The sequence below is a fragment of the Saccopteryx leptura genome, chromosome 3 (genome assembly GCF_036850995.1).
Source record: "Saccopteryx leptura isolate mSacLep1 chromosome 3, mSacLep1_pri_phased_curated, whole genome shotgun sequence".
NCBI classification, from domain to species: Eukaryota; Metazoa; Chordata; class Mammalia; order Chiroptera; family Emballonuridae; genus Saccopteryx; species Saccopteryx leptura.
This window is the reverse complement of record NC_089505.1, coordinates 139,420,330-139,448,178: the sequence shown is the minus strand read 5'-3', so window position 1 is coordinate 139,448,178 and position 27,849 is coordinate 139,420,330. Positions and strand designations below refer to the sequence as shown.

At 40.8% G+C, this 27,849-nt stretch overlaps 1 protein-coding gene across 2 annotated transcripts in view; it reads right to left on the bottom strand.

Moving 5' to 3' along the window:
* The window catches only part of DNAJC6 (DnaJ heat shock protein family (Hsp40) member C6), a 180,854-nt gene that overhangs the window by 9,296 nt on the left and 143,709 nt on the right, over window positions 1–27,849 (bottom strand). For both annotated transcript variants that reach the window (XM_066376488.1, XM_066376489.1), the window contains exons 12-15: window positions 25,695–26,120; window positions 22,732–22,866; window positions 17,210–17,278; window positions 15,704–15,823 (exon numbers count right to left, since the gene is read on the bottom strand). In XM_066376488.1, the coding sequence (XP_066232585.1) occupies window positions 15,704–15,823; window positions 17,210–17,278; window positions 22,732–22,866; window positions 25,695–26,120 (750 nt within the window). The remainder of the gene's footprint in view (window positions 1–15,703; window positions 15,824–17,209; window positions 17,279–22,731; window positions 22,867–25,694; window positions 26,121–27,849) is intronic.

The following is a 27,849-nucleotide window of genomic DNA, read 5'->3' as shown; positions in this document are numbered from 1 at the left end:
CTGAGACTGGTAGCGAGAGTGGAGACGTGGAAAGGGCTGCCCTGCTCCCAGGAGCCAGCAGTGGCTGAGGGTCCCGAGGGACTCTCACTGAGGGAGGGTCGCCCTGAGAGGGGAGGGTCCTCAGCCCCAGGCAGAGTGCCCCAGCCTAGAGCTCCAGAGCCTAGAAGAGGCACCCACACAGCATTTGGCGGTGAAAAGAGCCAGGGTTTCTGTCTGTGAGAAAAAGACAGAGCTCTAAGAGACATAGGCTCCATCTTAAAGGGCCAGTGCAGACAATCTCGTTCATAGCCACTTATCCAGGGCTCCGGCAGAGGAGGGCTGAGTGGACTGGAGTTGTGTGAGGAGAGTGAAAACTCTAAGGAAAAGAGAAACTGTAAGGAACAGCCACCAGCACCCCTGTGCTGAGTCATCCTCCAACACTGCGGTCGCCATCTTTCTGGGGTAGAGTGTCTCCTCCCTGTAGCAGCAGCCTGGGGAGAAGCAACTGCCCCACCCTTGGGAGTCTCTCCTGCCCCACTGTATGGAGACTGGGCCTTTCTGTGAAGTAATCCAGGAAGCAAGGGGCACATCAGTGACTCAGTTTTCTGGCGTTGAGGCCGGAGCCCCCCCTCCTGAGACTGTGAATGGTGCTTCTGCCTCACCAGAGACTCAGCAGAAACTGACTGTGGGAAGACCACATCTCTGGATGCCAAGAGACCAAACCCTACTGAGGTCTGTGAAAAAAGTCTGGACAGACTGACACCTGGGGCTGAGGGGTGGGAGCCACACCCACCAATAGCACCAGGCTCTAGACTCCACTAGAGGTTTTATTTCAGTGGCTGAGTCCAACACGGAGCCAGCAGACAGGGGCTGCAGAAGGTAGGGTCTCAGGGAACCTTGGCCTTTTAAAAAGCCAGCCTAGGTATACACCTTGACCAGCAGAGGCAGCTACAAACTCTGGATTGCTTATAGCTCTAAGAAGGTTGCTGAGGGACAGTCATGGGCAGTGTCCCCCACTGGTCTGCTTCGGGTTCCCTCCAGGAAAGCCCAGGGTGGGCACATCCAGTGGCCAGCTGCGAAGAGCATCAGTTCAGAACCTAACGATGCTTGTCAGAGGCATGTCCCAAGTGGGGCTCATTGGACACCAGGCTAAGCTGAGGCAAATTCCACTCTCTGTGATCAGCACCAGCACAGAGCAGCTCACACGCATTGGATAGGTTGGAGCTTCACAATCAGCCATCCCAAGTTCTGGATAGCCTGCCCCAATAGGCTAGGTTCCACAGGAGAGACGGTGAGGCTTGGAGCATGGACATTCAAAGTGTGGATCCATGTGAGTCAATTGTTAGGTACAGTCAAGGGGCTTAGCCACTTTCTGGGAGGGGGTACAATTAGCCTCAAGGGAAAACTCTCTCAGTCTTCCTCTCTGAGACTAGGGGCTCTCCAGCTGGAAGAACTTCTGCAGAAAAGATGGTCGGCCCCACCCAATCTGAACCTGCTGCTCACCTCGATGCAGAGAAATAGAATTGGAGTAACCAGTAGTGTCTGAAAGATTAGGTTTTAGAGTAGGGGCCACTTTCCCTGTACTGAGCTCCTGACCACAAAACCCCTGAAGTAGGGGGTCCTACTAATGTTGTATCCCCAACCTCAGCTGCCCTAACCCACCAAACTTGTAACCTGTACAGGGCTTGGTGGGGTGAGTTCAGTATGAGCCTACCCAGGCACGGCCAACATACGGCCCGGTGGCCGTACCTGGCCCGCATAATGAGTTTATGCAGGCTGCGATTAAATTTTTAATATTCTCCGCTACTTTAAAATCTCAGCTACTCAGAAGCGGAAGCATCTTTTGATTATTGGAAATTGAGATATTTAAGAAGATAGTGATACGCAGAAAAGAATTCCACGTGTGACTAATCTAGGGGTAACTTCGAATAATTGGTCAAATGGATTCATGATACTTTATTTTATTTAAAAATTTTATTATAAAGATTTACAACTTTTGTATTCGTCTGTACTCAATATGAACTGTTCGACGTTTAGCGGCGATGTGAAACCCACATTCTTTAAGGTGGAGTTTGCCAGTGCGCACCCAAGGTAAAACAATTCGTTATTTTTGTGGTCAAGTGTGCTGAATCAACTGGCATTGTAGCATAGACAGTAGCTGCAGTTGATAACTGATAATGTGTCCAGGCTGTTTGTAAAATGAAATAATTGTTTTATTTGCGACATAACTCCTTCAAGCTCATTCTATTAATTAAATATTGTTTTGATTGATTGTGATACAGTTTGGATATTTATACAATATGTAATTATATTTTTATTAAAATATTGTATATTAAAATTTTTTTCACTCACATTTATTCATAAACAAATTACATAATAAAATTTTGTTTACTTAAACGAATCGTTTCTGTATTTAACATTTTTTAATTTTAATATTTCATCTGGCCCATGAAAAAATTTTTCTTTCTAATCTGGCCCGGGGGCATAAACTGTTGGCCATGCCTGGCCTATACTATAGTCTTGCTACAAAAGACTCTGTGGGAAGACCACAAAGCTATAAGAAGAGGTGGAGCAGCTGAAAAGTGGAGGCAAATCTTATGGAGCTTGGGGCTTTTACGGAGCTTCTGTTATGTCTGAAAAGGAAGAAGCTGGTCCTTCTACACAGGATAGCCCCACCTACACTCACCAGGCACAGAAAATGTAGACACAAACAGTGAACAGAGCAGTGGCTCTAAAGAGGCAGCCCATAGCAGGTTACAAATAATGGCTGGCGCCAACCCAAGAAGACCCAAAACCACCACAACCAGTAGTGGGTGGCAGACAGCACCAACATTAGACTCCACTAGCTATATAAGCAGCACACACAAAGGAGGAGTCCAGCAGGCACCAGATGCTGTGGAGAATAAATATACCCAATAAGACAGACACTGCACAGTGTCTAATACACATGATCAAAGTTGAACATTAGGGCTAGCCACCTTGAAGGGATAACTGCAACCACAAAAAGACTAACTGCATTCAATATGCACATACAACAGTAGGATAAATACCACCCTGAAGAAGCATTCCTAGAACAAGGAACTCAGGTGGCTTGGAGGTCAGTACCACTGAGCCCATCTTCCTCATAAAGACACCACAACAAATTTCAAAATCAGAGCACAGCTACCTAATACACAGACAAAATGGACAAAGAAATATTACTCAAGTGAATCAACAAGAGAAATTCCCAGAAAAAGAAATAAATGAAATGGAAGTAACCAAATGACAAGACATAGAGTTTAAAATAATGAGTATTAGGATGCTCAAGCATCTTAGAGCAACAATGGATAATCACAATGAGAACTTCAAGAGATAATAAGCACCAAAAATGACATTAAAATCATATAAAAGAATCAGTCAGAAATGACAAATATAATACCAGAAATGAAGACTGCACTAGAAGGAATCAACAGCAGGCTGGATGAAGCAGAGGATCAAATCAGCAATTCAGAGGACAAGATGAACGTAAGCACAGAAGCAGAGCAGCAAGAAGAAAAGAGACTCAAAAAGACTGGGAAAACTCTAAAAGACCTCTGTGACAACATAAAGAGGAACAACATCTGCATCACAGAGGTTCCTGAAGGAGAAGAGAATGAATAAGAAATAGAAAACTTGTTTGAAGAAATCATAGCTGAAAATTTCCCTAAGTTGATGAAGGAAAAAGTCACATGAGTTTAAGAAGCACAGAGAGCCCCCATTAAAGAGGAACTCAAGGAAACCTACACCAAGACACATCATAATTAAAATGCCAAAGAAAATACTAAAAGCTGCAAGAGAAAAGCAGTTAATTACCTACAGAGGAGTCCTCTTAAGGATAACATCAGACTTCTCAACTGAAACATTTCAGGCCAGAAAGGATTGGGCAAGAAATATTCAAAGTGATAGAAAACAAGAAACCACAACCAAGACTATTTTATATAGCAAAAGAAATAAAGAAAGAGAAGTCTTAAGGAACACACTAGATCAATTGGATTTAATTAATATCTTCAGAACATTTCACCCCAAAGCAGCAGAATATAGTTTTCAAATGCTCATAGTTCATTTTCTAGGATAGACCATATGCTAGGACACAAAACAAGTCTCAATAAATTTAAGAAGATTGAAATGATATCAAGCATCATCTCTGACCACAATGGCATGAAACTACACAGAAATCAACTACAATAGAAAAACTGAAGAGCATTCAAATTCTTGGTGGCTAAATACCATGTTATTAAATAATGAATGAGTTAACAATAAGATCAAAAAAGAAATAAAAACTTTCCTTGAAACAAATGAAAATAAACACAAACAACCCAAAATCTATGTAACAGAACAAAAGCAGTACTAAGAGGAAAGTTAGTATGCATTGCAGGCATACCTTAAGAAGCAAGATAAAGTCCATATAAACAATCTAACTCTGCACCTAAAAGAACTAGAAAAAGAACAACAAATAAAACCCAAAGGAAGTAGAAGGAAGGAAATAAAGATCAGAGTGGAAATAAATAACAGAGAGGCTAAAAAAACAATACAAAAGATCAATGAAACCAAGAACTGGTTCTTTGCAAAGGTAAACAATATTGACAAACCTTTAACCAGACTCATCAAGAAAATAAGAGGAGGACCCAAATAAATAGTTAGAAATGAAAGTGGAGAAGTAACAATTGACACCACAGAAATACAAAGGATGGTAAGAAAATACTATGAAGATCTATATGTCAAAAAAAATTGGACAACTTAGGCAAAATGGATAATTCCAAGAAACATACAATCTTCCAAAACTCAATCTGGAAGAATCAGAAAACCTAAACAGACAAGAGAAATGAAATTGAAACAGTTATAAAAAAACTCCTAGCAAACAAAAGTCCTTGCCCGGATGGCTTCAAAGACAAATTTTACCAAACATTCAAAGAAGAACTAACGTCTATCCTTCTCAAACTATTCCAAAATATTCAAGAGTAGGGAAGACTTCCAAGCTTCTTTGATGAGGTAAGCATTATCCTCATTCCAAAACCAGTTAAAGATACTACAAAGAAAAAAACTATAGGACAATATTCCTCATGAACATGGGTGTGAAAATTCTCAGCAAAATATTAGCAAACAGGATCCAGCAATACATTAAAAAGATCATACATCATGATCAAGTGGGATTTATTCTGGGGAGGCAAGGCTGGTACAATATTTGCAAATCAATAAATGTGATTCATCACATAAATAAAATAAAGGATAAAAATTACATGATTATATCAATAGATGCAAAAAAAGCATTTGATAAAATTTAGCACCCATTTATGATCAAAACTCTGAGTAAGGTGGGAATACAGAGAACATACCTCAACATGGTAAAGGCCATCTATGACAAACCCACAGCCAACATCATACTCAATGGGCAAAAATTAAAAGCAATTCCCTTAAGATCAGGAACAAGAGAGGGGTGCCCCCTTTCACTCCTCTTATTCAACATAGTTCTGGAAGTCCTAACCACAACAATCAGAAAAGAAGAACTAAAAGGCATCCAAATTGGAAAAGAAGTGGTAAAACTGTCATTATTATTAGCAGATGACATGGTACTGCATATAGAAAACCCTAAAGTCTCAGTGAAAAAACTACTAGACTTGATAAATGAATTTGGCAAGGTGGCAGAATATAAAATTAATATTCAGAAATCAGTGGCATTTTTATACACCAACAATAAACTGTCACAAAGAGAAAGTAAGGAAACAATCCCCTTCACTATTGCACCAATAAAAAAATAAAGTACCTAGGAAAAAAATTAACCAAGCAGGTAAAAAACTTGTGCTCAAAAAATTATAAGACATTGAAAAAAGAAATCAAGGAAAATACAAACAAGTGGAAGTATGTACCGTGTTCATGGATAAGAAGAATAAACATCATTAAAATGTCTATACTATCCAAAGCAATATATAGATTCAATGAAATTCCTATTAAAATGCCAATGGCATACTTCACAGATCTAGAACAAATATTTCAAAACTTTATATGGAACCAAAAGGAACCTGAATGCCTCAGCAATTTTGAAAATAAAGAACAAAGTGGGAGTTATTACACTTCCTGATGTCAAGTTATACTACAAGGCCATTGTAATCAAAACAACTTGGTACTGACATAAGAACAGGCATACAAATAAATGGAACAGAACAGAGAACCTAGAAATAAACCCACGCCTTTATGGTCAATTAATATTTGACAAAAGAGGCAAGCTTATACAATGTAGGAAAAAAAGTCTCTTTAATAAACGGTGTTGGGAAAATTGAACAAGTATGTGCAAAAAAATGAAACTAGACCACCAACTTACACTATTCACAAAAATAAACTCAAAATGGATAAAAGACTTAAGTATAAGTCGCAAAACCATAAAAATCTTGGAAGAAAACATAGGCAGTTAACTCCCAGGTATATCTTGTAGCTATATTTTTGCAGATACATCTACATGGGCAAATGAAATAAAGGACAAAATAAACAAATGGGACTATATCAAACTAAAAAGCTTTTGCACAGCAAAGGACACCATTAACAAAATAAAAGACAACCCACACAGTGGGAGAACATATTGGCCAATGCATCTGATAAAGGGTTAGTTACCAAAATTTATAAAGAACTTCTACAACTCAAGAACAGGAAGGTAAGCAATCCAATTAAAAATGGGCAAAGGAACTGAATAGACACTTACTTCTCCAAGAAGGACATACAGATGGCCAATAGACATATGAAAAAAATGTTCAGCGTCCCTAACCATTAGAGAAATGCAAATTAAAACCACAATGAAATACCACCTCACACCTGTCAGAATGGCGCTCATCAATAAAACAACACAGAATAAGTGCTGGCGAGGATGTGGAGAAAAGGGAATCCTCCTGCATTGCTGGTGGGAATGCAGACTGGTGCAGCCACTGTGGAAAACAGTATGGCACTTTCTCAAAAAATTAAAAATGGAACTGCCTTTTGACCCAGCTACCCACTTTAAAGAATAAATTGTAAGAATTGCAAATCACTGACTCAAAAGAAGAAATGCACCCCTATGTTTATTGCAGCATTGTTTACAATAGCCAAGGTCTGGGAACAGCCTAAGTGTCTGTCAGTGGACGAGTGGATTAAAAAGCTGTGGTGCATATACACAACGGAATACTACACGGCCGTGAAAAAGAAGGAAATCTTACCTTTTGCAACAACATGGATGAACCTGGAAACTATTATATTAAGTGAAATAAACCAGGCAGAGAAAGAAAAATCTCATATGACCTCACTCATTTGAGGGATCCAATGAATAATGTAAACTGAGGAATGGAATAAAGGCTGAGACGGGATCAAAGGGACCAGAGGGAAAGGGGATGAGAGGATAGGATCAGAGAAGGGAAAGAGATTGGTGAAATTATATATACATAACACAGCGTAATAGAGAGCAGGAAAGCAAATCCTAGAGGAAAGGGTGGAGGGTATTGGGGTGAGGGGGGCAAAGGGGATGTTGAGGGAAACATGGGGGTGGGGGAGATGCATTCAGTGGGAAACTTGAATCTATGTAAACACAGTGAATTAAAATCAATTAAAAAAAAGAAAAAAGTCACGGGGATATGACATGTAGTGTGACAACAATAGGTAATAATAGTACTGTACTGCATATTTAAACATTGCCAAGAGAGTAGATCTTCAAAGTCTTCATCATAAGAAGAAAAAATGTGCAACTATGCACGGTGACGAATGTTAACCAGACTTGTGTTGATCATTTGGCTAGATACAAATATTGAATCACTGAGTTGTATACCTGAAACTAAGATAAATATATATGCACATTAAAGCTCAATAAAAATAATAAAGTAAAATTTAAAAAGCCAAAAGAAAAAGAAAGCTGTGGTACATATACACAATGGAATACTATGTGGCTGTGAAAAAGAAGAAAATCTCACCTTCTGCAATGTCATGGATGGACTGGGAGATTATTATATTAAGTGAAATAAGCCAGGCAGAGAAAGACAAATACCATATAATCTCACTTCTATGTAGAATCTAATGAACACGGTGAACTGAGGAACAGAATAGAGGCAGAGGCAGGGTCACAGGGAGCAGAGGGACAGCTGTCAGAGGGAAGGGGGATGAGGGGACAGAATCAGAGAAGGTGAAGAGATTAGTGAAATTATCTATACATAACACAGAGATACAGAAAACAGGACAGCAAATACCAGAGGGAAAGGAGAAGGGAGTTAGGGGAAGGGGGACAAAGGGAGATAATGGGGGGGCATGTGGTTGGGGGTGAGGGTGTTATATTCAGTGGGACACTTGAATCCATGTTAATACAATACATTTAAAAATTTAATTAAAAAATTAAAATTAAAGCATACAAAAAAGGCCCTGGCCGGTTGGCTCAGTGGTAGAGCGTCGGCCTGGCGTGCGGGGGACCCGGGTTCGATTCCCGGCCAGGGCACACAGGAGAAGCGCCCATTTGCTTCTCCACCCCCCCCTCCTTCCTCTCTGTCTCTCTCTTCCCCTCCCGCAGCCAAGGCTCCATTGGAGCAAAGATGGCCTGGGCGCTGGGGATGGCTCCTTGGCCTCTGCCCCAGGCGCTAGAGTGGCTCTGGTCGCGGCAGAGTGATGCCCTGGAGGGGCAGAGCATCGCCCCCTGGTGGGCAGAGCGTCGCCCCTGGTGGGCGTGCCGGGTGGATCCCGGTCGGGCGCATGCGGGAGTCTGTCTGACTGTCTCTCCCCATTTCCAGCTTCAGAAAAATACAAAAAAAAAAAAAAAAAAAAAAAAAAAGGCATACAAAAAAGTGGAAAATACTCACATAAACATAGACAACAGTGTGGTGATTGTGGAGTGGGGTATGTAGAGGAGAATGGGGGGATAAATGGTGATGGATGGAGACTAGACTTGGGGTGGGGAACACACAATACAGTGTATAGATGATGTGTTATAGAATTGTGCCTGAGACCTGTATAATTTTCTTAAGTGTCACCCCAATAAATTTAATTAAAAAAAATAAAATTTAAGCCTGACCTGTGGTGGCGCAGTGGATAAAGCGTTGACCTGGAATGCTGAGGTGTCCATTTCAAAAGCCCCGGCTCGCCCAGACAAGGCACATACAAGAAACTACTACTATGAGTTGATGCTTCCCACTCCCCCCTCCTCCATTTTCTCTCTTTCTCCTCTCTCAAAAAAAATAATTGTAAGAAATAAAATATAAAATAAGATTTAAAAAGACTTTAAAAAAGCATGCAGAGGAGTGCATGAGTTGTCACTAACAGCAATTTCCACCCTTTTTCATCTCATGGCATACATAAACTAATTACTGAAGTTAGTAAAAAATAAACTTTTTGCCAATCTGACAAAAAAATAGGCATAATTTTGATTTATTCACCCTAGAGAGCTATTGTATTGGCTGTTTTTATTTTTTTAACTTTTTTCTTTTAGATTTTATTTATTCATTTTTAGAGAGAGAGAGAATGGGGGGAAGGAGCAGGAAGCATCAACTCCCATATGTGCCTTGACCAAGCAAGCCAGGGTTTTGAACTGGTGACCTCAGGGTTCCAGGTCAGTGCTTTATCCACTGTGCCACCACAGGTCAGGCTGTTATCATTTTTTTATTTGACAATCTAAGGGAAAAGCGGCCAGTGCCCTGACTAAATAGTCAGGTGTTGCATGTTTTAAAAATTCTTGCTGCATACCAGTTGAAAATCGCTGTCATCAAGTAGAGAAACAGACTGTTGTAAACAGCTTGTGAAAGCTGTCTCAATATTTCCCAGTGGCATTGTGGATATTTGTGGGTACACATGTAAAAAAAAAGGCTTGAGCTGATTCTTTCTGTAAAAAAAAAATAATTACAGGTATATAGTTCCTTAATCCCCACAATGACATTTTTAGGTATGTTATTAATAGTTCCATCTTTTCTTTAGGCGAACACATTGCAGGTCAGAGCAGTTAGGTGATTTTCTCAAAGTCATGTAGCTAGCAAGTGACCGAACTGGACTGGAGTCCAAGTCTTTGACGCCAAGCCAGAGAGCCCTGGCTCTGCCCACTGTGCCATCCTCTTTCTGTCCCAACTTCTTAGTAGATTCTATTCTTTTCACTGGAGTAAAAACTGTCAAGTGATAAGAACAGAATATAAAACAAAATATGTTCACTCGTTTAGGTGCTATTTAAATGTCAAGATTAATCATTGTTTGTTATAAGTACTAGCGTGGTTAATAATATGTTTTGAAATTTCACAAGTAGGTTTCAATTTCCCAGTACCTGCATTTTATTGCAAGAGAGTACACACAGCCAACACTCCGACAACTTTGAACAGAGAAAAGGATCTTATTCCACCTTTTAAAAATGTTACTACTTTGTGCCAAAAATGTAAGTAGAATTCTGATTCCATAATCTCCTAACTTTCAAGTACTCTCTGCATACATGCTGGGCTGTTTCCAAATTATAGAGACCGGTTGTGACTTGTGTTTAAAGAGGTAAAATGAGAAACTGAAATGTGGTGATCTCCAGGGACCCTTTCATGCACCAAAACCAAAGGAACAGTAATAATAAAATAACTAACATTTAGCTCTTTAGTGTTTACAAAATATGTTTATGTATATTATTACCTTCAATCTATGCAACAGTCTTAGGAGGTAAGTACTGTAGTACTATTGGCCTCACCTTAAAGATGAGGAAATCAAGGCTCAGAGAGGTTTACTGACATGCTCATGATCACACAGCTAATTAATGCAGCTGGGAACTGATCATAGGCATCCTACCTCCAAATGTTATCATTATTTGCTGTACCCAAATCCCTAATTCCTCCCCAAATCCCTAAGCTTTTCACCATAATTCATTACTTTCTCTCTCTTTTTCTTTTTTTAGAGAGAGGAAGAAGGAGAAAGAGTGAAGCAACAACTCGTTCCACTTAGTTGTGCTTCCATTGATTGCTTCTTGCATGTGTTCGGACCGGGGCTTGAACCAGCAACCTTGGGGTTGAGCTGGTACCTTGGGATGGAGCCAGCAACCCCAGGATCAAACAGGCAACTCTGGGGTCAAACAAGTGATGTTGGCGCTCTGGGACAACACTCTGTCAACTGTGCCACTGGCTAGGGATGTCTCTTCTTTCTATAGAAACTTTCCCTTTATTTTGATCTGGGATTCCTCCTTCTGTCCCCACTGGGAATGTTGTATTATGACCACTGGATTTGGAGTAATCTTTCATTCAAGGATTCATTCTTGAATGCGTTTATTTACTCATTCATTCATATATTCATTCATCAGTATTTGTTGAGCATCTATTATGTGCCAGATACTGCGCTGGGCACTGGGAATAGAGCTGAAAATAGCCTATAGAGAGTCCTTTTGCTTCTGATGCTTGGTGAAAAACTTCACCTCCTGGAGTCTCAGATCCTTTATCTGTAAAATCAGAACTACACATACAGCACAAGTATACTGTACAGACACAAAAGCTATATAAAAGTGCTTTAAAAATCCTGAATTAAGTGAATTAAGAGGCATTATAAAATAATGCAAGTTTGGCCCTGGCCGGTTTGGCTCAGCGGTAGAGCGTCGGCCTAGCGTGCGGAGGACCCGGGTTCGATTCCCGGCCAGGGCACACAGGAGAAGCGCCCATTTGCTTCTCCACCCCTCTGCCGCGCTTTCCTCTCTGTCTCTCTCTTCCCCTCCTGCAGCCAAGGCTCCATTGGAGCAAAGATGGCCCGGGCGCTGGGGATGGCTCTGTGGCCTCTGCCTCAGGCGCTAGAGTGGCTCTGGTCGCAACATGGCGACGCCCAGGATGGGCAGAGCATCGCCCCCTGGTGGGCAGAGCATCGCCCCATGGTGGGCGTGCTGGGTGGATCTTGGTCGGGCGCATGCGGGAGTCTGTCTGACTGTCTCTCCCTGTTTCCAGCTTCAGAAAAACGAAAAAAAAAAAAAAAATGCAAGTTCATATGCCCAGCAATGGTCTGTACACACCAGTACTACTACTACACTGCAAGGACTCGGTAAGTACTGTTACGGGATAGGCCATGACAGGGCATACACTCTGAAGCTTGGTATTGCCTCCTCTCAGTCTGTAACTCAGAGCATGAAGCCTCTCTTCATGAGCCCTTGGGCTCACTTGCCAACAGGACATCAACAACACCTTAGGTTGTATATTCAATTTAAAATGAGATTTCATTTTATATTTTAAGGATGCTTACTATCTTTCTTATATATATATATGTATGTTTATTATTTAAAAATTCAGTAAATATGGATAAGCCTGAAGAACTAAAAAAAACACCTTCCATATTCCCATAATACTATCCTTTACTCATTCATTTCTGAAACACTGTTGAGCATCTGCTACAGGCCAGGCTGCAGATACAGTGCTAAAAAGGTTGACGTTGACCCTGCTCTCAAGGGGCTCATCCACATTGTAGGACTTTCTAATGTCTGCCCTTCCAGAATACTTTCTATCAATGTTCAGCCATTCTAATTTTTAATGCTACTGAATCAGAAAACTGAGAGAAAAACAAAGAAGCAGTGAGACCCAGAGGCCACTGCTATCTTCATTAAAAGCTAAAGCATGGATGTTAACCAGTGTCACCCTAATATAATTCAATTAAAAAAAGATAAAGCATGGTTAAAAGCCTTGGCTGTGCATTAGAATCGCCTGGGAAACTTTTAAAACTCCCTACTTCCAAGCCACAAATCAAAGTATGGGAGGAACTAAGGCACAGGTGCTTGTATCAGAATTGTTCAATGTGCGAATACCCTATAGAGAAGAACACTGTCTTCTGTATTTTCCAAATTGCAGCTAGATAATTTGGAAGTTTAATTTATACACTAAAGCAATCACCTAGGAATCAAAAGTTTCAGCTTGTAGCCCTTGCTCATACACCTGTTCATTGTGTGGCTTTAGGAAAGTCACTTAACTTTCCTATATTTGACCAGAAAAATGGAGAAATCCTGAGGCACAAAGGTTGCCGGTTCAATCCCCGGTCAGGGCAAATACAGGAACAGATCAATGTTTCTTTCTCTTTCTCTTTCTCTTTCTCTCTCTCCCTGTCTCTCTCTAAAATAAAACCAAACAAAGAAAAAAAGGGAGAAATTTAGGACATCAATTTCTCCAGCAGCTGTAAAACTTACTGTATTCCAAAAATGCCAAAGAAGCCCTCCTAGAAGATTTGTTATAGTGATATGCGTGCAGCTATTCTGAAACTATTTTTGTTGTCTGACTATTAATGCTGCTGTGATCCAGGGAAAAGGAAAATACATATATGCAATAAGGGAAGGCAAGAAGAATTCTGTGGTATTGGATGAAAGTCTACATATTTATACCCATTCATCTCCTATCTCTATCTCCTAAAAGGTAAAGCAATGGCACCCACCCAAGTACCAATGAACATACTTAGTCTACAGATTTTGGTTTCTAAATACCATTCCCCACAGAAGGGAATGAGGATAATTTGGAAAATGACTGACTCAAGGACTAGGGTATAAAAATTTTAAGACAAGCTTGGAACATCTTGTTATAATCTAAAGTTCTCAAAATATGGAATCCAGTAAAAAGGACATAAAAGCCAAAACAAACGGGCTTTCACAAGTCAAATCTGGGACAATGTGAACATTAAAGGAAATAATGATAATACTTAATGATAGCCCACTAAATAAAAAAAATCCATTAGTCTACTCTGATGTGATGGAGGAGGTAAAGAGAGAGAGAGAGAGAGAGAGAGAGAGAGAGAGAAAAGAAGATTTTTTTCCTTATCGTGAAGTGCCAGGTAATAAATGTAGAAAAATCAGAAAATCACAATTTTGCACACATCATAGTAACGACGACTTCAGGCAAGAATTAATGAATGCTAAAATCAGTGGATAAAAGTCAGATGGAGAATAAAATATTCTCCAATAAGATTATCTCAAATAGGATAGTCTCAAATTATCTCCCCCAAATTACTCCTTAATTACAAAGAAAAAAATGCTAACTTTACAAAGAAGAAAACTGAGAGACATCATCTTAAGCAAGTGATTAAAGTTAACAAATTGAGGTTCTTATCTTAACTGTCTTGTACTCTCCTAGTATCAATGTTATAAAAGGTAAAGAAAGGCTGAAAGTGATTCCAGATTAAAGGTAGCTATAGACATGAGAACTAAATGCAAGACATAATGTTGGATTTTTTAAAAAAATCTTCCTATAAAGCTCACTCTTCAGAGAGGCCTTCCCTAACCACGTGATATCTAAAATAACACCCAGCCACGCCATCACTCACCATCACTATCACGCTCTGCCTTATTTTTTTCAATGCGCTCCACACAGGTGTTACGACACAAGTGTTCAGAGCTAGAACTTTAGTGCTGAAACGTTATGTCTTGGACATGGTTAGTTCACCTTGTGTGCTCCAGTTTCTTCATCTACAAAAGGAGGAGTATAACTGTCTCTACTTCAACAGATTACTGGGAAGAGTAAATAAATTTATATATGTAAAGCACTTAAAATAGTGCCTGGCACATAGCACATCCCCTAATAACATTATTAGTTATTTACTATTTGTTTCCCCTTCTAGAATATAAGCTTTAAAAGACAGAAATTTTGTTGTTGTTTTTTTTGGTTGGTTGGTTTTTATTGAAGCAGTATGTTGGGAAAACAGCTGTGTTAGGCTTGCTCGCTTGTACTTTGCCTGATTAGTGTGGGAGCATGCGGCAGCACCATGTGTGTATGGTCTATATAAGGCTAAATAAAAAAAATTATTGCCTTCAGGGAGGATGGTGGATTGCAGATCACCTGCCCGCCACTCTGAGGGATCATTTTTGCTGTTTGTTCACCTGCTACTGTGAGAAAGGGTTTGCTCATCTGCCGTTGAGATTCTGTTAAATGGGAGTGGCCCCACACTTCCCGGCTCCACAGTTTCTCTACCTTCCACCCAAACCCAATGTGAACCTGCCTGGCCTCGGCCACCAGCATCACACTGATCAACATGGCTGATTTATCTGTGTCAGGGCCCACCCACCTTCTTTACTCACTCTGAACTGCCCAGAGGAGGAAGGGAGAAGGGGGAAGACAAGGCTTCAAAACATCCAATGAACTACTCCTTAAAAAATGTTTTTTGATGAAATAGTTTGAGAATACTACAAACTTTATCCCTTTTGGAAAGCATCACTGTGACCATTTATTCTCAAACATTTATGCAGTAATCAATATCCCTCTGAACCCAGTGTTTCCAAAATTACTTGCTCATATAATACATATCCTCTAGCAACCATTAATATCCAATGAAAAACACCTTGGAAATGCTACACAGAGAGTCTATTTTTCTCAGTAATTTTACAAACTGACTGGAGAGCACCGTGGTCAGCGGTGAGAAGAGGGACGGCAGTGTGAGGACCTCACGGTACCATCACTAGAAGGCCTGTGCACAGCTGGTCCCACGCGGCTCCAACCTACCTCACCAGCCTCATCTCTGGTGTTTCCCTACACATTTGTTACTTCTACTGCAGCCAAAGTCTGTTGTCAGATGTTCTTCAAAGTTTTAACTATTTATGTTACTAATCCAAAATTAGGCACTACAGAAATGGATTAATGGGGGTTAGTTCCAACCGATTATTTAAAGCCTTTATTTTTTAAAGCCAATTTCAGATTTTAGAGTATATATAGTTTAAGAATATATAAGATTTAGGTACCAGCTTATTATAATACTAAAGATTTAGATTTGAGGTTTTGTAGCCATAAGTAAATGTTTTAATCTGTTAAGTCTGTACCTAGTGTCCCAAGGTCGGCAAAGGGGTCCAGAGTCTGGGGCTTGCTCTGATGGGTGGGAGTGCCATGCAAGGACCCCGTAGGGCTGGTGGCAGCCGACTTGCTTCCCATTCCAAAACCTCCTGAAAAGGAAATAAGATAATTAAAAATGAGTTAGCTGTCTAAGCTAAATTCTGAAATTCAGAAATCCAAATCTACAGCTCATCTTGTCTCTAAGGGCAAATTAGGACAGGATTTGGAAATATGTTACAAGTCGCTAGACCTTAGGGTACAAAGAAGGCATATGCTGTTTCCTGGCCACACCTGTGAACTATGTCCGGAGTCTACCTCTCCTGTCAGAGACTTCGTTCTTCCTATGGGATTTGTAGTCATACCTGGATCTGAATTCTGGCTCTTCTATTTCCTGGATGAATGACTCTGGGCGCACTGTTTAACTACTCTGAGTGCCAACATTTTCTCATTAGTTAAGTAAAGAAACAGGAACTGCCTGACCAGGCGGTGGCACAGTGGATAGAGCATCGGACTGAGACACGAGGGCCCAGGTTTGAAACCTCAAAGTTGCCAGCTTGAGCACGGGCTCATCTGGTTTGAGCAAGGCTCACCAGCTTGAGCCCAAGGTCGCTGGTTTGAGCAAGGGGTCCCTTGGTCTGCTGTAGCCCTCTGGTCAAGGCACATATGAAAAAGCAATCAGTGAAAAACTAAGGTGCCACAACAAAGAATTGATGCTTCTCATCTCTCTCCCTTCCTGTCCGTCTGTCCCTCTCTCTGTCTCTGTAACACACAGACACACACACACACACACACACACACACACACAAGAAACAGAAACTGCTTCATAAAGTTGCTATAATAAGCACATTTGGTGTGTGTGTGTGTGTGTGTGTGTGTGTGTGTGTGTGTGTGCGCGCGCGCGCGCGCGCGCGCGCGCGCGCGTGTGACCTGCAAAATGCTGGGAATGCAATCATACAGGATGGCTCTCAATAAATATCATCTAGCCATGAGAAAGACAATTTATTTGTCATAGACAAATCAAGCCCTGAAACAAGTCCTTTGTGAAAAATGAAGACCATCCAAATTATTTGGCATCTACTCTACGCTAGAAATTTTCGTATCAGTTATTTCACTTAAACTACACAACCGTATGGGACAAGAATTATGATCCCCTCTTTACAGATTACAAAACTGAGATTTCAACTTGTAAAAAAAAAATCCAAGACTAAGTGGCAGAGTTAGATATATACCCAGATCTGCCTAATTCTAGTGTCAAAACAGACATTCAGCAAATGAAACTTAGAAAAGTAAAACAACATATAATACACAGCACTACCATGTTATTAAGTCCAATGGGAAAGTTCCACCAGAATATGAACCTTTAGGAAAAATCAACACAGATTATATTTATATAAGTGAGCTATAATACTTTGTAAGTACTCACTTCATCTGGGGTGAACAGTCATGCTTTAGCAATTGTTTAAATGTGCATAACGAAATGGCCCGCTGGCCTTTACCTGATTTAGTATGCCAATCCCAACCTCCTGAAACATCTGGCTGAATGTTCACAGCAGGTGTACTTGAAGCTAAAAGTTAGGAGAGAGAAAAAAGTATCAAAACAAGATAGCTCAGAACCCACTTTTCTAAGTTCATACAGGAAAATGCTATACCTTCCATGATATACATCTGCACAGCCTTCCAAGGTCCCAAGGGATTCATCCTTCCTCTGAGCTCTCACCACATTTTGCAGCACTTGATAATTTGTGCCTTGCCGTACGGTTACTTACATGAGGGTCAGTAAAGGCCATTTATTGTTTGTTTCTTCTTTGGCTAGCCTATGCTTTACCTCCATTTCTACACACTTTAAAATATACCTGTGCATATGTCTGTCTCCACTAGAGTGTGAGTTCCTTGAAGGCAGGAAATACTTTATTCACCAGTATGTGTCCACTTCTATACTTACCTGAAAGTCAGTGGGCAATAAAATGAAAAGGCCCTGGCCAGTTGGCTCAGTGGCAGAGCATTCGCCTGGCATGTGGGTTCAATGTCCTGGGTTTGATTCCTAGTTAGGGCACACAGGAGAAGCAACCATCTGCTGCTATACCTCTCCTCCTCCACATTCTCCCTCTCTATCTTTCTCTCTCTCTTCCCCTCCAGCAGTCAAAACTTGATTGGTTCAAGCACATCAGCCTGGGTGCTGAGGATGGCTCTGTGGAGACTCTGCCTCAGGCGCTAAAAATAGCTTAGTTGTGAACACGGCCTGAGATGGGAAGAGCATTGGCACCAGATGGGGTTGCTAGGTGGATCCCAATCAGGGTGCATGTGGGAGTCTGTCTCTCTATCTCCCTCCCTCTCTCTTGGAAAAGAAGGAAAAAAAGAATGAAAAGATGAAAAAAAAAACCCAATTCACTTTAGGCTGGCATTAACAAGTGTTCGAGAAGCAAGATAAACTTAGAACTGAAATTTGGTTTTCTTCTCTGCTGTGACATAAATGGAGAATGATGAGTCCGCCAGAACATGTATTGAGCACTGACTATGCTTGTGTCAGGGGTGTATCTATTGTCACGTAAAACAAACTCCTTACAGCTTCAAACTATATCCTCTAGACCCTGGCCGGTTGGCTCAGCGGTAGAGCGTCGGCCTGGCATGCGGGGGACCCGGGTTCGATTCCTGGACAGGGCACATAGGAGAAGCGCCCATTTGCTTCTCCACCCCGCCCCCCTCCTTCCTCTCTGTCTCTCTCTTCCCCTCCCGCAGCCAAGGCTCCATTGGAGCAAAGATGGCCCGGGCGCTGGGGATGGCTCCTTGGCCTCTGCCCCAGGCGCTGGAGTGGCTCTGGTCGCGGCAGAGCGACGCCCCGGAGGGGCAGAGCATCGCCCCTGGTGGGCATGCCGGGTGGATCCCAGTCAGGCGCATGCGGGAGTCTGTCTGACTGTCTCTCCCCGTTTCCAGCTTCAGAAAAATACAAAAAAAATATATATATATATATATCCTCTAGCCCCTCTCAAAATTCCAAACGTAGAATTTAAAAATGCTGTTTTTTCTGAATCAAAAAAGTCCAAATATTAAACAGGATGTCATAAGAAAGAATTTCTTTTTGAGGCACCTTTAAGCTTTGTTCATAAAATCAGTGAGTAAAACAAATACGAAACATTGCAGGTGAAATTTAAAACATACACATACTCACCACCATCAGCACCAAAAGAATCATCAAATCACCAAGATTAGCATTACCAAGCCTTATACTTACTTGTTTGGTTTGTTTAATACAAAGATCTTATACCTTCCCATCATTAAGTTAAAAAGAACATGCCATATCAGCAATAACAGTTCGTTCCTTTCTATTCTTATTCCACAGTAGTCCCTGAAAACTGAGGTGCTAACATTTGCTGTCTGACTTCCTTTATACTTTGATCTTTGCCTTATATCCAACAAGGGTGTAGATCTAGTTGTCAGAACTTCAACCATTGCTAATCAAACCCACAAATCTTTATGACCACCTACCATATGCAAAGCACCATACCAGGGAACAGAGAATGAAAAGACACGTGGCCTATCTTCAATAAACTTAAAATCTGTTGGAGATGGGAATATACAAATTAAAAGGTAATTACCTAATACTTTATCCTCTATATTGCCTTTTATTACAGATATATTTTTTAATTTTTTTCTTATAACACTAGTCCTCAAGTGCTTAGAGTAGATGTTCAATAAATATTTGTAGAACTCTAAGGTAATATTTCTTGATTTTCAGGAGAGATTGGTGATACCTGGTGGAACCCTGAGGAAAATGACTCCAGGTTTCCAGCTTGAGTGGCAGAATAAAAGAATGGGAACGGGTACCATTTGCTGAGGTAGGAAATTCTGGAGATGAGCAATTCTGACTTCCCAGTCTGACACCTGAGTCTCACATATATGTTATCCCATATGAAGAATATGCAACTCATCCACTAACAGAGGAAATGCTTATTGGCGTCCAATCAAGGATAGTGGAAAATACTTTTCACTCACTGGCAAGACACAAGCCAAAATGAGAAGTATGGCTACAAAACAAAGAGATGCTAACTGGGCTATACTGAATAACAACCCTGTTCCAACTGGCTCACAAGAAACAGAGATCCAGATCCAGAGCTGCCATGCTAAAGTATGAACATCCACACCCATGCGACATAAAAGGTAGTGCTTTCATGAAAACAATGAAGTCAAAGTATTAAAATCAGGAAAGTATATAACCTTACTGATTCTATCATTATGCATCAAACCGGCATAGGTAGGAAAAAATTAAGTTAACTTATTTTATATTTACATATTAGAGAGAAAGTTAAATACCTACTATGTGCCAGTAATTAATCTAAGCACCAGAGAAGCATTAATGAACAAAACAAACAAAAATCCCTGCCTTGGTGGGAAAGATAGACAAGAAAATATAAACATAACACGTAAGTAAAGTATTAAAATGTACCGAAGTTGATAAGTACCATGGAAAGGAAAGTGTAGAGTAGGAGCAGGGAGGTGAGCTGTGGTATGAAATGGAGCAGTCAGAGTAGACCCCATTGGGAAGGGAACCGTTGAGCAAAGATCAGAAGAGCTGAAGCAGTTAGCCATGAGATGCCTGGGGGAGAGGGGTCAGCCTGTGCAACAACAAGTAGGCCAGTACGGCTGGAACAGGGGGAGCAAGAGGGAGAGGATCGGAAACGAGGTCCCTGGGGTGCCAGAGTACAGAGGGCCTGTGCAGGCCATTCTGAGGACTCTGGCTCCCATGCTGAGTGACATAAGGAGCTAGTTTGAACAGAGCAATGACGTGACTTACACACACTTACTCAGAGTAAGTGAGCAGAACAACAGCTTTAACCTCTATCCCTGCATCTTAAAACTCCCCAGGGAAACCTACTTCCAATCAGATTTTCTTAGATGGGCACTACTCAAGGGTGAGAGGTACATTTCTTATATGCTGTCCTGTGGAGCCACCTCAAATAGTTGGAGATTTAAGACCAATTGGAAATCAACCATAAAGGTTGATTCCTAGACTGATTTCTATTTTTAGCCAAGTTTGACCAGTGTTGCATAACTCATCTTCCTTTTGCATTTGCATAACTTCCATGAAGTCAAATGAGGATTGGACTGCATTCTCCAGACAAGCTCAGGAAGCCTTCAACATCATGAACCAGATACAATGCTCTTGCTCAAAGCAATTTGTCATCCACTAAAGAGCTCCTAAGTGATACACTTACAAACTGATGTGATCACTATTCTTTCCATACAGCCTAGGTTTCTTAACATAAAAATATAATGTGGGCCACATATGGAATTTAAATTTTTCTAGCTGTCACATAAGAAAAAGTAAAAAGAGCCTGACCAGGTGGTGGTGCAGTGGATAGAGCGTCAGACTGGGATGCAGAGGACCCAGGTTCGAGACCCCAAGGTCGCCAGCTTGAGCGCGGGCTCATCTGGTTTGACCAAAAATCCACCAGCTTGAACCCAGGGTCGCTGGCTTGAGCAAGGGGTTACTTGGTCTGCTGAAGGCCCACGGTCAAGGCACATATGAGAAAGCAATCAATGAACAACTAAGGTGTTGCAACGCGAAGTGAAAAACTAATGATTGATGCTTCTCATCTCTCTCTGTTCCTGTCTGTCTGTCCCTGTCTATTCCTCTCTCTGACTCACTCTCTGTCTCTGTAAAAAATAAATAAAATAAAAGAAAAATAAAAACAAAAAAGAAAAAAAAAGAAAAGGTAAAAAGATATTTGTGAAATTAATTTTAGGAATATATTTTATTTAACTCAATATATTAAAAATATTAAAAACAAATCAATATAAAAATCCAATGAGATATATTTTTGTATTGATTAATTTTTAGACAGAAAAGAAGGGGAGAGAGACAGAGAGAAAGAAACAACAACTTGTTGTTCTACTTATTTATGTATTCATGGTTGATTTTTGTATGTCCCCTGACTGGGATCAAACCCACAACCTTGGCATACTAGTATGATGCTCTAACCAATTGAGCTACCTGGTCAGGGCCTAATGAGATACTTTACATTCTTATTTCATACTGAGTTTTGAAATTTGGGATGTTATTTTTATACTTAGAGACATTTCAAATAAACTAACCATATATCAAGTGCTCAATGGCTACTTCATATTAGACAGAATAGCTCTAATTTCATCAGGGCGTTGTATTCTAAACTTTGTCTTGTAGAATACTAATTTTGTAGAATGCTCATAATCACATTTTATTAACTTGACATATTTTTTCACATTTCAAAGATTTCTCCCAACTAGGATGCATCTTCTAATCAACTAAAAGTAACAGCATAAGTATTTTTCTCCTAATCAGTACACAAAATAAACATCCTACAATCAATGGTGTCATAATTCTGTGCATGTAGCTCTAATGCAAAAAAAGAATTCCATGGTCAAATAAGTTTTAGAAAAGTTGAGTAAAACAAAGTTAAACAGACTTGCTTATAGTAAGGCATCCAGCATCTGTTAATATGCATTGTTAACTTCCAAAAGAGAGAGATGCATTATGTAGCTACTCCCTCACCCCACCCTAAACACCTACAGGATGCTTTTTTTAAAAAAATTTAAGTTAGAGGAGGGGAGGCAGAGACAGACTCCTCCTGCATGTACCCTGGCCGGGATCCACCCGGCAAGCCCACTAGGGAGCGATGCTCTGCCCATCTGGGACCCTTGCTCCATTGCAACCAGAGCTATTTTTTAGCACCTGAGGCGGAGGCCATGGAGCCATCCTCAGTGCCCAGGGCCAACTAGCTCCAATTGAGCCATGGCTGCAGGAGGAGAGGAGGAGAAAGAGGGAGAGAGAGAAAGAAGCAAGAGACGAAGGGGTGGAGAAGCAGATGGGCACTTATCCTGTGTGCCCTGACAGGGAATTGAACCCAGGACATCCACATGCCAGGCCAATGCTCTACTGCTGAGCCAACTGGCTAGGGCCAGGATGCTTTTAAATCTGAGTACTACTGATATCTTGTGGAAATCTATATATGTCCCACTGAATACAATATATAATACTTCTTACCATGCATTGTAGGTGAAGGACTTCTTGTCGGCTGAAGGAAGGGGTCACTAGAAGCACTGGATGTATTCAGAAAAGAACCCAGCAAATCTTGACCTAATGGTTTAGAAGGTGCTCCAAATGGGTCAAAAGTGGCACCTATAAAAAAAAAGAAAAATGTGTTTCTTCGTCCTATGAGTTCATTCATTCAATGAATATTGAAGAGTTGTCACTATTGACAGGCCCTAGGCCAAATACTTGAAAAATTAGGATGATCCCTGCCTCCTGGGCTGTTCATATCCTTAAATTTCCCCAGGGCTAACCCAACTTTTTGAAGGAACTAAGAAGACCAGAACAAGTAGCCAGCTGAGGTTTCCAGCAACAATGCAACAACACTAATATTATAACATTTCTTAGGGTTTACATTGCCTTTCATAAAGAATACCTCAGTTGATCCTCAATACTTCTGTCTCCTTTCAGATAGAAGTGGTATTATTTTCATTCTATAGACAATGACACTGAGGTTTAGAAAGCCAAGTTGCTTACCCAATAGCAAGTAAATAGCAGGGCTGAAATTCATGCTCAAGTCTTCTGACTCCAAATTCCAGGAATTTCCCAAAGGCATTTCACATTTCTCAAGGTGTGAAATGAATGTGAAGAAAACCACGCAGGAGTGCACATATGTAACCGCCCTTTAATATCTCATTATTGGGCAAGGAACAAAACTCCCTTTAGCTCCTCAGAGAGATGTCACTTTCTACTCTGTTAAGTATCAAACTAATGAGTTGATTGCTTACTGGAATGGAACTGACCTATTTGGGAATAAACAATTAGAATCACACAAGTTAATGAATAAATCCCCTCTCAAAGCCCAGGTGGGATTTATGGTTTAATGTGTTCAGGTATGACTTCTTTGCCACAGTGCTCTCCTATGATCTGCTATGCAGCGGACTAGCCTTGTGTAGCAGCAGTAAATCAAGTATCTCTCAGGCATTCTGCTACACAATGTATTATATTTCCCTTATCACATAATGCTCACAAAACTTTGTCCCTTCTATAGAATGATAACACTGAAATTTATAGAGTAACTATACAAGGACACCAGGTTAATTCCTCTATATCTCAGTTTGATGCTAACTAGTGGAAAATGCTAAAATCTTCTCACTATTACTTGGTACACTTTAAAAAAAATTTATTGATTTATTTCAGTAAGAGAGGACAGAGAGGGAGAGAGAGAAAGAGAAGAGAGAGAGAGAGAAACAGGAACATTCCTGTACGTACCCTGACCGGGAATTGAACTGGCCATCTCTAATCTTCCAGATGGTACTCTAACCAACCAAGCTATCCAGCAAGGGCACTTGGTACACTTTGAATATAAACTTATGTTAAATAAGAGGCATTCTCTACTAACTAGAAGTGAACTTCAACACCACAAGAGTTCAACATTTAGTCTTTATAACTGATAGGTAAGTATTATCCCTCTTTTTCAACCAAGAAGACTAAGGTTTTATTAATAAGCTGACCCAGATAGTTAAGTGTTGGTCCTGGGATTCAAACCCAGGCCTTTAAATCTGGACTGTGTGCTTTCCAATTCCTCTTAGGGGACAGAATACTTGAGTTCTAGATCTGGGTTTGCTACCAGTCAGCTATGTGTCCTTGGAAAAGTTAATTAATATATCAAGACATCAATTTCATTGCCTGGAACCTCAGACAGATTTATTTAATGTCTTAGAGGGCCCTTCTAGTTCTGACACTGGAACAGAACTATCTGCACAGACTATGGAAATTAAATCATCAAAAGTCATACAAGATGCACAATCTTAAGTGACCACTGAGTACTATGCTATCTTGGGTCTCAGAGATTTTTTTATTTCCTGATAGAGCTTTTATTCACTTTGGTAAGAACTGGATGGAAGGAAGTAGAGAGGAAATATCCTGGGATTCAGGGCACCTCACATCCTGGCTCCACCAATCACATGTAGGAGCTTGAGCTCCAGCACCTACTTCCTATGATTCTGAGGCCAACTCTTACGAAGAATGCCTCAGGCTGAACTACCATGAATCAACACCTTCCTGGGGCCTTCTGAGAAGTGAAGAATATAAGCTTGGGAAAGAGGGTTCCTACAGGTCACCATACGCCTGGAATGGTGACACTTCTCTTGACTCTTCCTAATGTGATGTTTTCTGGGTAACAAGGGGCAACTAGTTCTTAGAAGCTATAATGGACCTCTGCTTACTGAGCTACACTGTCTTGAAAATGTAAAAGAATTGTGGATGGCCAGTCACAGGAAGGGTTGAGTCTGTGGCAATGAGCTAGAGGAAGCTAACTGAGCCACATGAGGCTCCACCTCCTTACCCGGCACCAACAGCTTGACAGTCAGCTGGACTGCTGGCCTGAGTCCCTTAAATAGGCCCTGAAGTAACCCAGTACTTCTCTGCACAGCCAAAGAGGATTCAGGAAACTACAATTCCAGGAAGGCATTACAGGAAAAACTAAGGGAAAGCTCTAGAGACAAAGAGCCTAGTTTGGGACCCTGGCCCCATCAGTTACTAACTGTATAGATGGTATGCTATAATTTGACTCTAAGCCTCAGTTTCCTCAACTATGAAGTGTGTATAATAGCAACTATTCACTGGGTTTTTATAAGAACACTTAGTGTTAAATTCCATGTTTGGCAAATAGTAAATATCCCACAAATATCAGCTGTCTTTATTAATAATCTTTTATCAACCTACATCTTCAAGCTCAGGTACTAAAGCCCTGAAAAAAAAATTAAAGTAAGGGTGAGAAGCTCAAATATTCACTGTTACCCTGTCCCACTTTCTATTTTATCTTGTGTTTCCTATTTAAATAAAGATGTAGACTTCTAAGGGGCTTTCAGGGAGACCAGAAAAGTCCAGCTTTTTGGGAAGGCTCAATTCTACCTGCTTGGCCCAAACATTACCCTTCCAAACTGAGAAGTACAGTACAACATGGAAAAAATTACCTTCTCCCATCCTTAGGGTTGGAGACGCAGAGGTGGAGGTGGCAGACCGGCGTGGTGTGGACTGGGTAGATGCAGGTCCACTTGGATGAAACACATCTTCCACTCCGGACTGTCCGGCCTGGGCAGGGCCAGCAGCACCTGCACCCCCAAACAGGTCACTGAGTAGTTCAGAATTGGTGGGAGGAGCCACTGGTGGGGAGAAGTTCTTGGTCACTGTAGACCCTTCTAAGCCCAGAAGGTCCACATCCTCAGGGGCTGGAGGCTCCTGCTGCTTTTTGGTGGGCTTTTTGGTCCCATGATGTTTGTCACTGTTGGCATTGCCATGTGGACTGGAAAGGGTCAGAAGTTCATCGTCCGATTGCTCACTTTCTTGATGCACTAGGGCCGCGTGGTCCTCCTCAGAGAATGATTTCTCCGATTTCTGATCTAAGAAATACCACCATGCCAATAAATGGTTACCTATTGACTACAACATTGTTGTTGTTGTTTTATTATTATTATTGATTGATTTTTAGAGAGACAGAAAGAAGGGAGAGAGAGGGAAGGAGGAAGGGAAGTATCTATTTGTTGTTCCACTTTGTTGTGCGCTCATAGGTTGCTTCCTGTGTGTGCCCTGACTGGGAACTGAACCCGCAACTTTGTCATTTAAGAACGACACTCTAACCAACCAAGCTAACTGGCCAGGGCTGCTGTTGTTATTATTTTAGATATTATATATATAATATATATATAAATATATTTATAATATATATACAATATATACATAAATTGTATAATATATATACAATGTATACATATAATATACATATACAGTATATATCTATAATACAGATATTATACAGATATCATATATAATACAGATATTATCGAGAAAGAGAGACGAAGCAGCCCCTGAGCAAATAATGCTTTCAGACCTTTTTCAATGGAACACTTGATGTATTTCACATTATATTCAATTGCCATTTGTTGAACATCTGAAAGTCAGTCTAGTATGGGCTGAAGAGCAGAAACTCTGCAGCCAGGTAACCTGGGTTTGGTAGCAGCTCTACTACCTGCTGTCTCTGTGACACTGAGAAAGTCACCTTACTTGTCAGGGCCTTAGCTTCCTCCTCAGCAAAATGGGAGTAATAAATGCCACCTAACTCACATGGCCACTGTGAGAACGACAGGAAATGATATATATGACATGCTCAGATCAAGAGTAAATAACACTTCAATGTTTATATCCTTTCTTACTACTACTACTTATTATTATGGTTATCATTCTCTTCCAGGCACTATGCTAGGTGCTCTGAAAATAAATCACTACTCTCCGACTCTCTTGCTGACTGCTCTCCCTGTCTCTCGCCTTTCCATGCGGCCTGTAGCCGAAAGCAAGGCCCTCTGCCCACAGTCTGGAGCAGAAGTGAACCATGCACCTAGTAAGTAAGTAGAGGGAATGGCTCTGCTGAGGGTGGTCCTAACACCAGCTGGAAAGGAGATACTTTCAGCATAAAACAGGCAGCCGGAACAAGCCTCTTCTGGTGAAGGACGGGAGATGCTGGTGAGTGACTTTCTAGGCCTCCTTGAGACAGCCTCTCCTATGGAACCATATTATTTAATGCCACATCCCAAATTAAGTTCAGATCCACATCCCTCATCCCCAATTCCGAAATGCAAAAAGCTGTGAAAAGGGAAAGGTTTTTCCAAGTGTGGTGTAAACTAAGTTGGGAGAAAAAATCTGACGAGAGGTGATGTGAAAGTATTTATAATCTTCATTTATTTCACTCAGGGTTATTACTTATAGGTTTTACTGCAGAAATGTTCATGTGTTTGCATACAGGTGCAGTCGGAGATGCCACTGGGAATGCTAAGTCATGTGCAGTGTGTATACCATTCCACCTTCCTAAAAATCCAAAATTTTCTGCATTCCTAAACACATCAGGCTCTGCAAAGTGAGGGTAAGGAATTGTGCCTTTGTGCTAAAACCTATGTCAGAGCCTAACAGGAATGACTTCTAAATTACTTACTAAAATTGCAGTAAAGAGGTAAACATAAAGTTTAATTGGTAGTCCTTATGTGAGAAAGATAAGATTAGGGGGAAACCAAGAGGGAGCCGGGACATCTACCCGATATCTAGGCTTCTCAAGTTTTCCATTTTTGCTGTTGTTGTTGT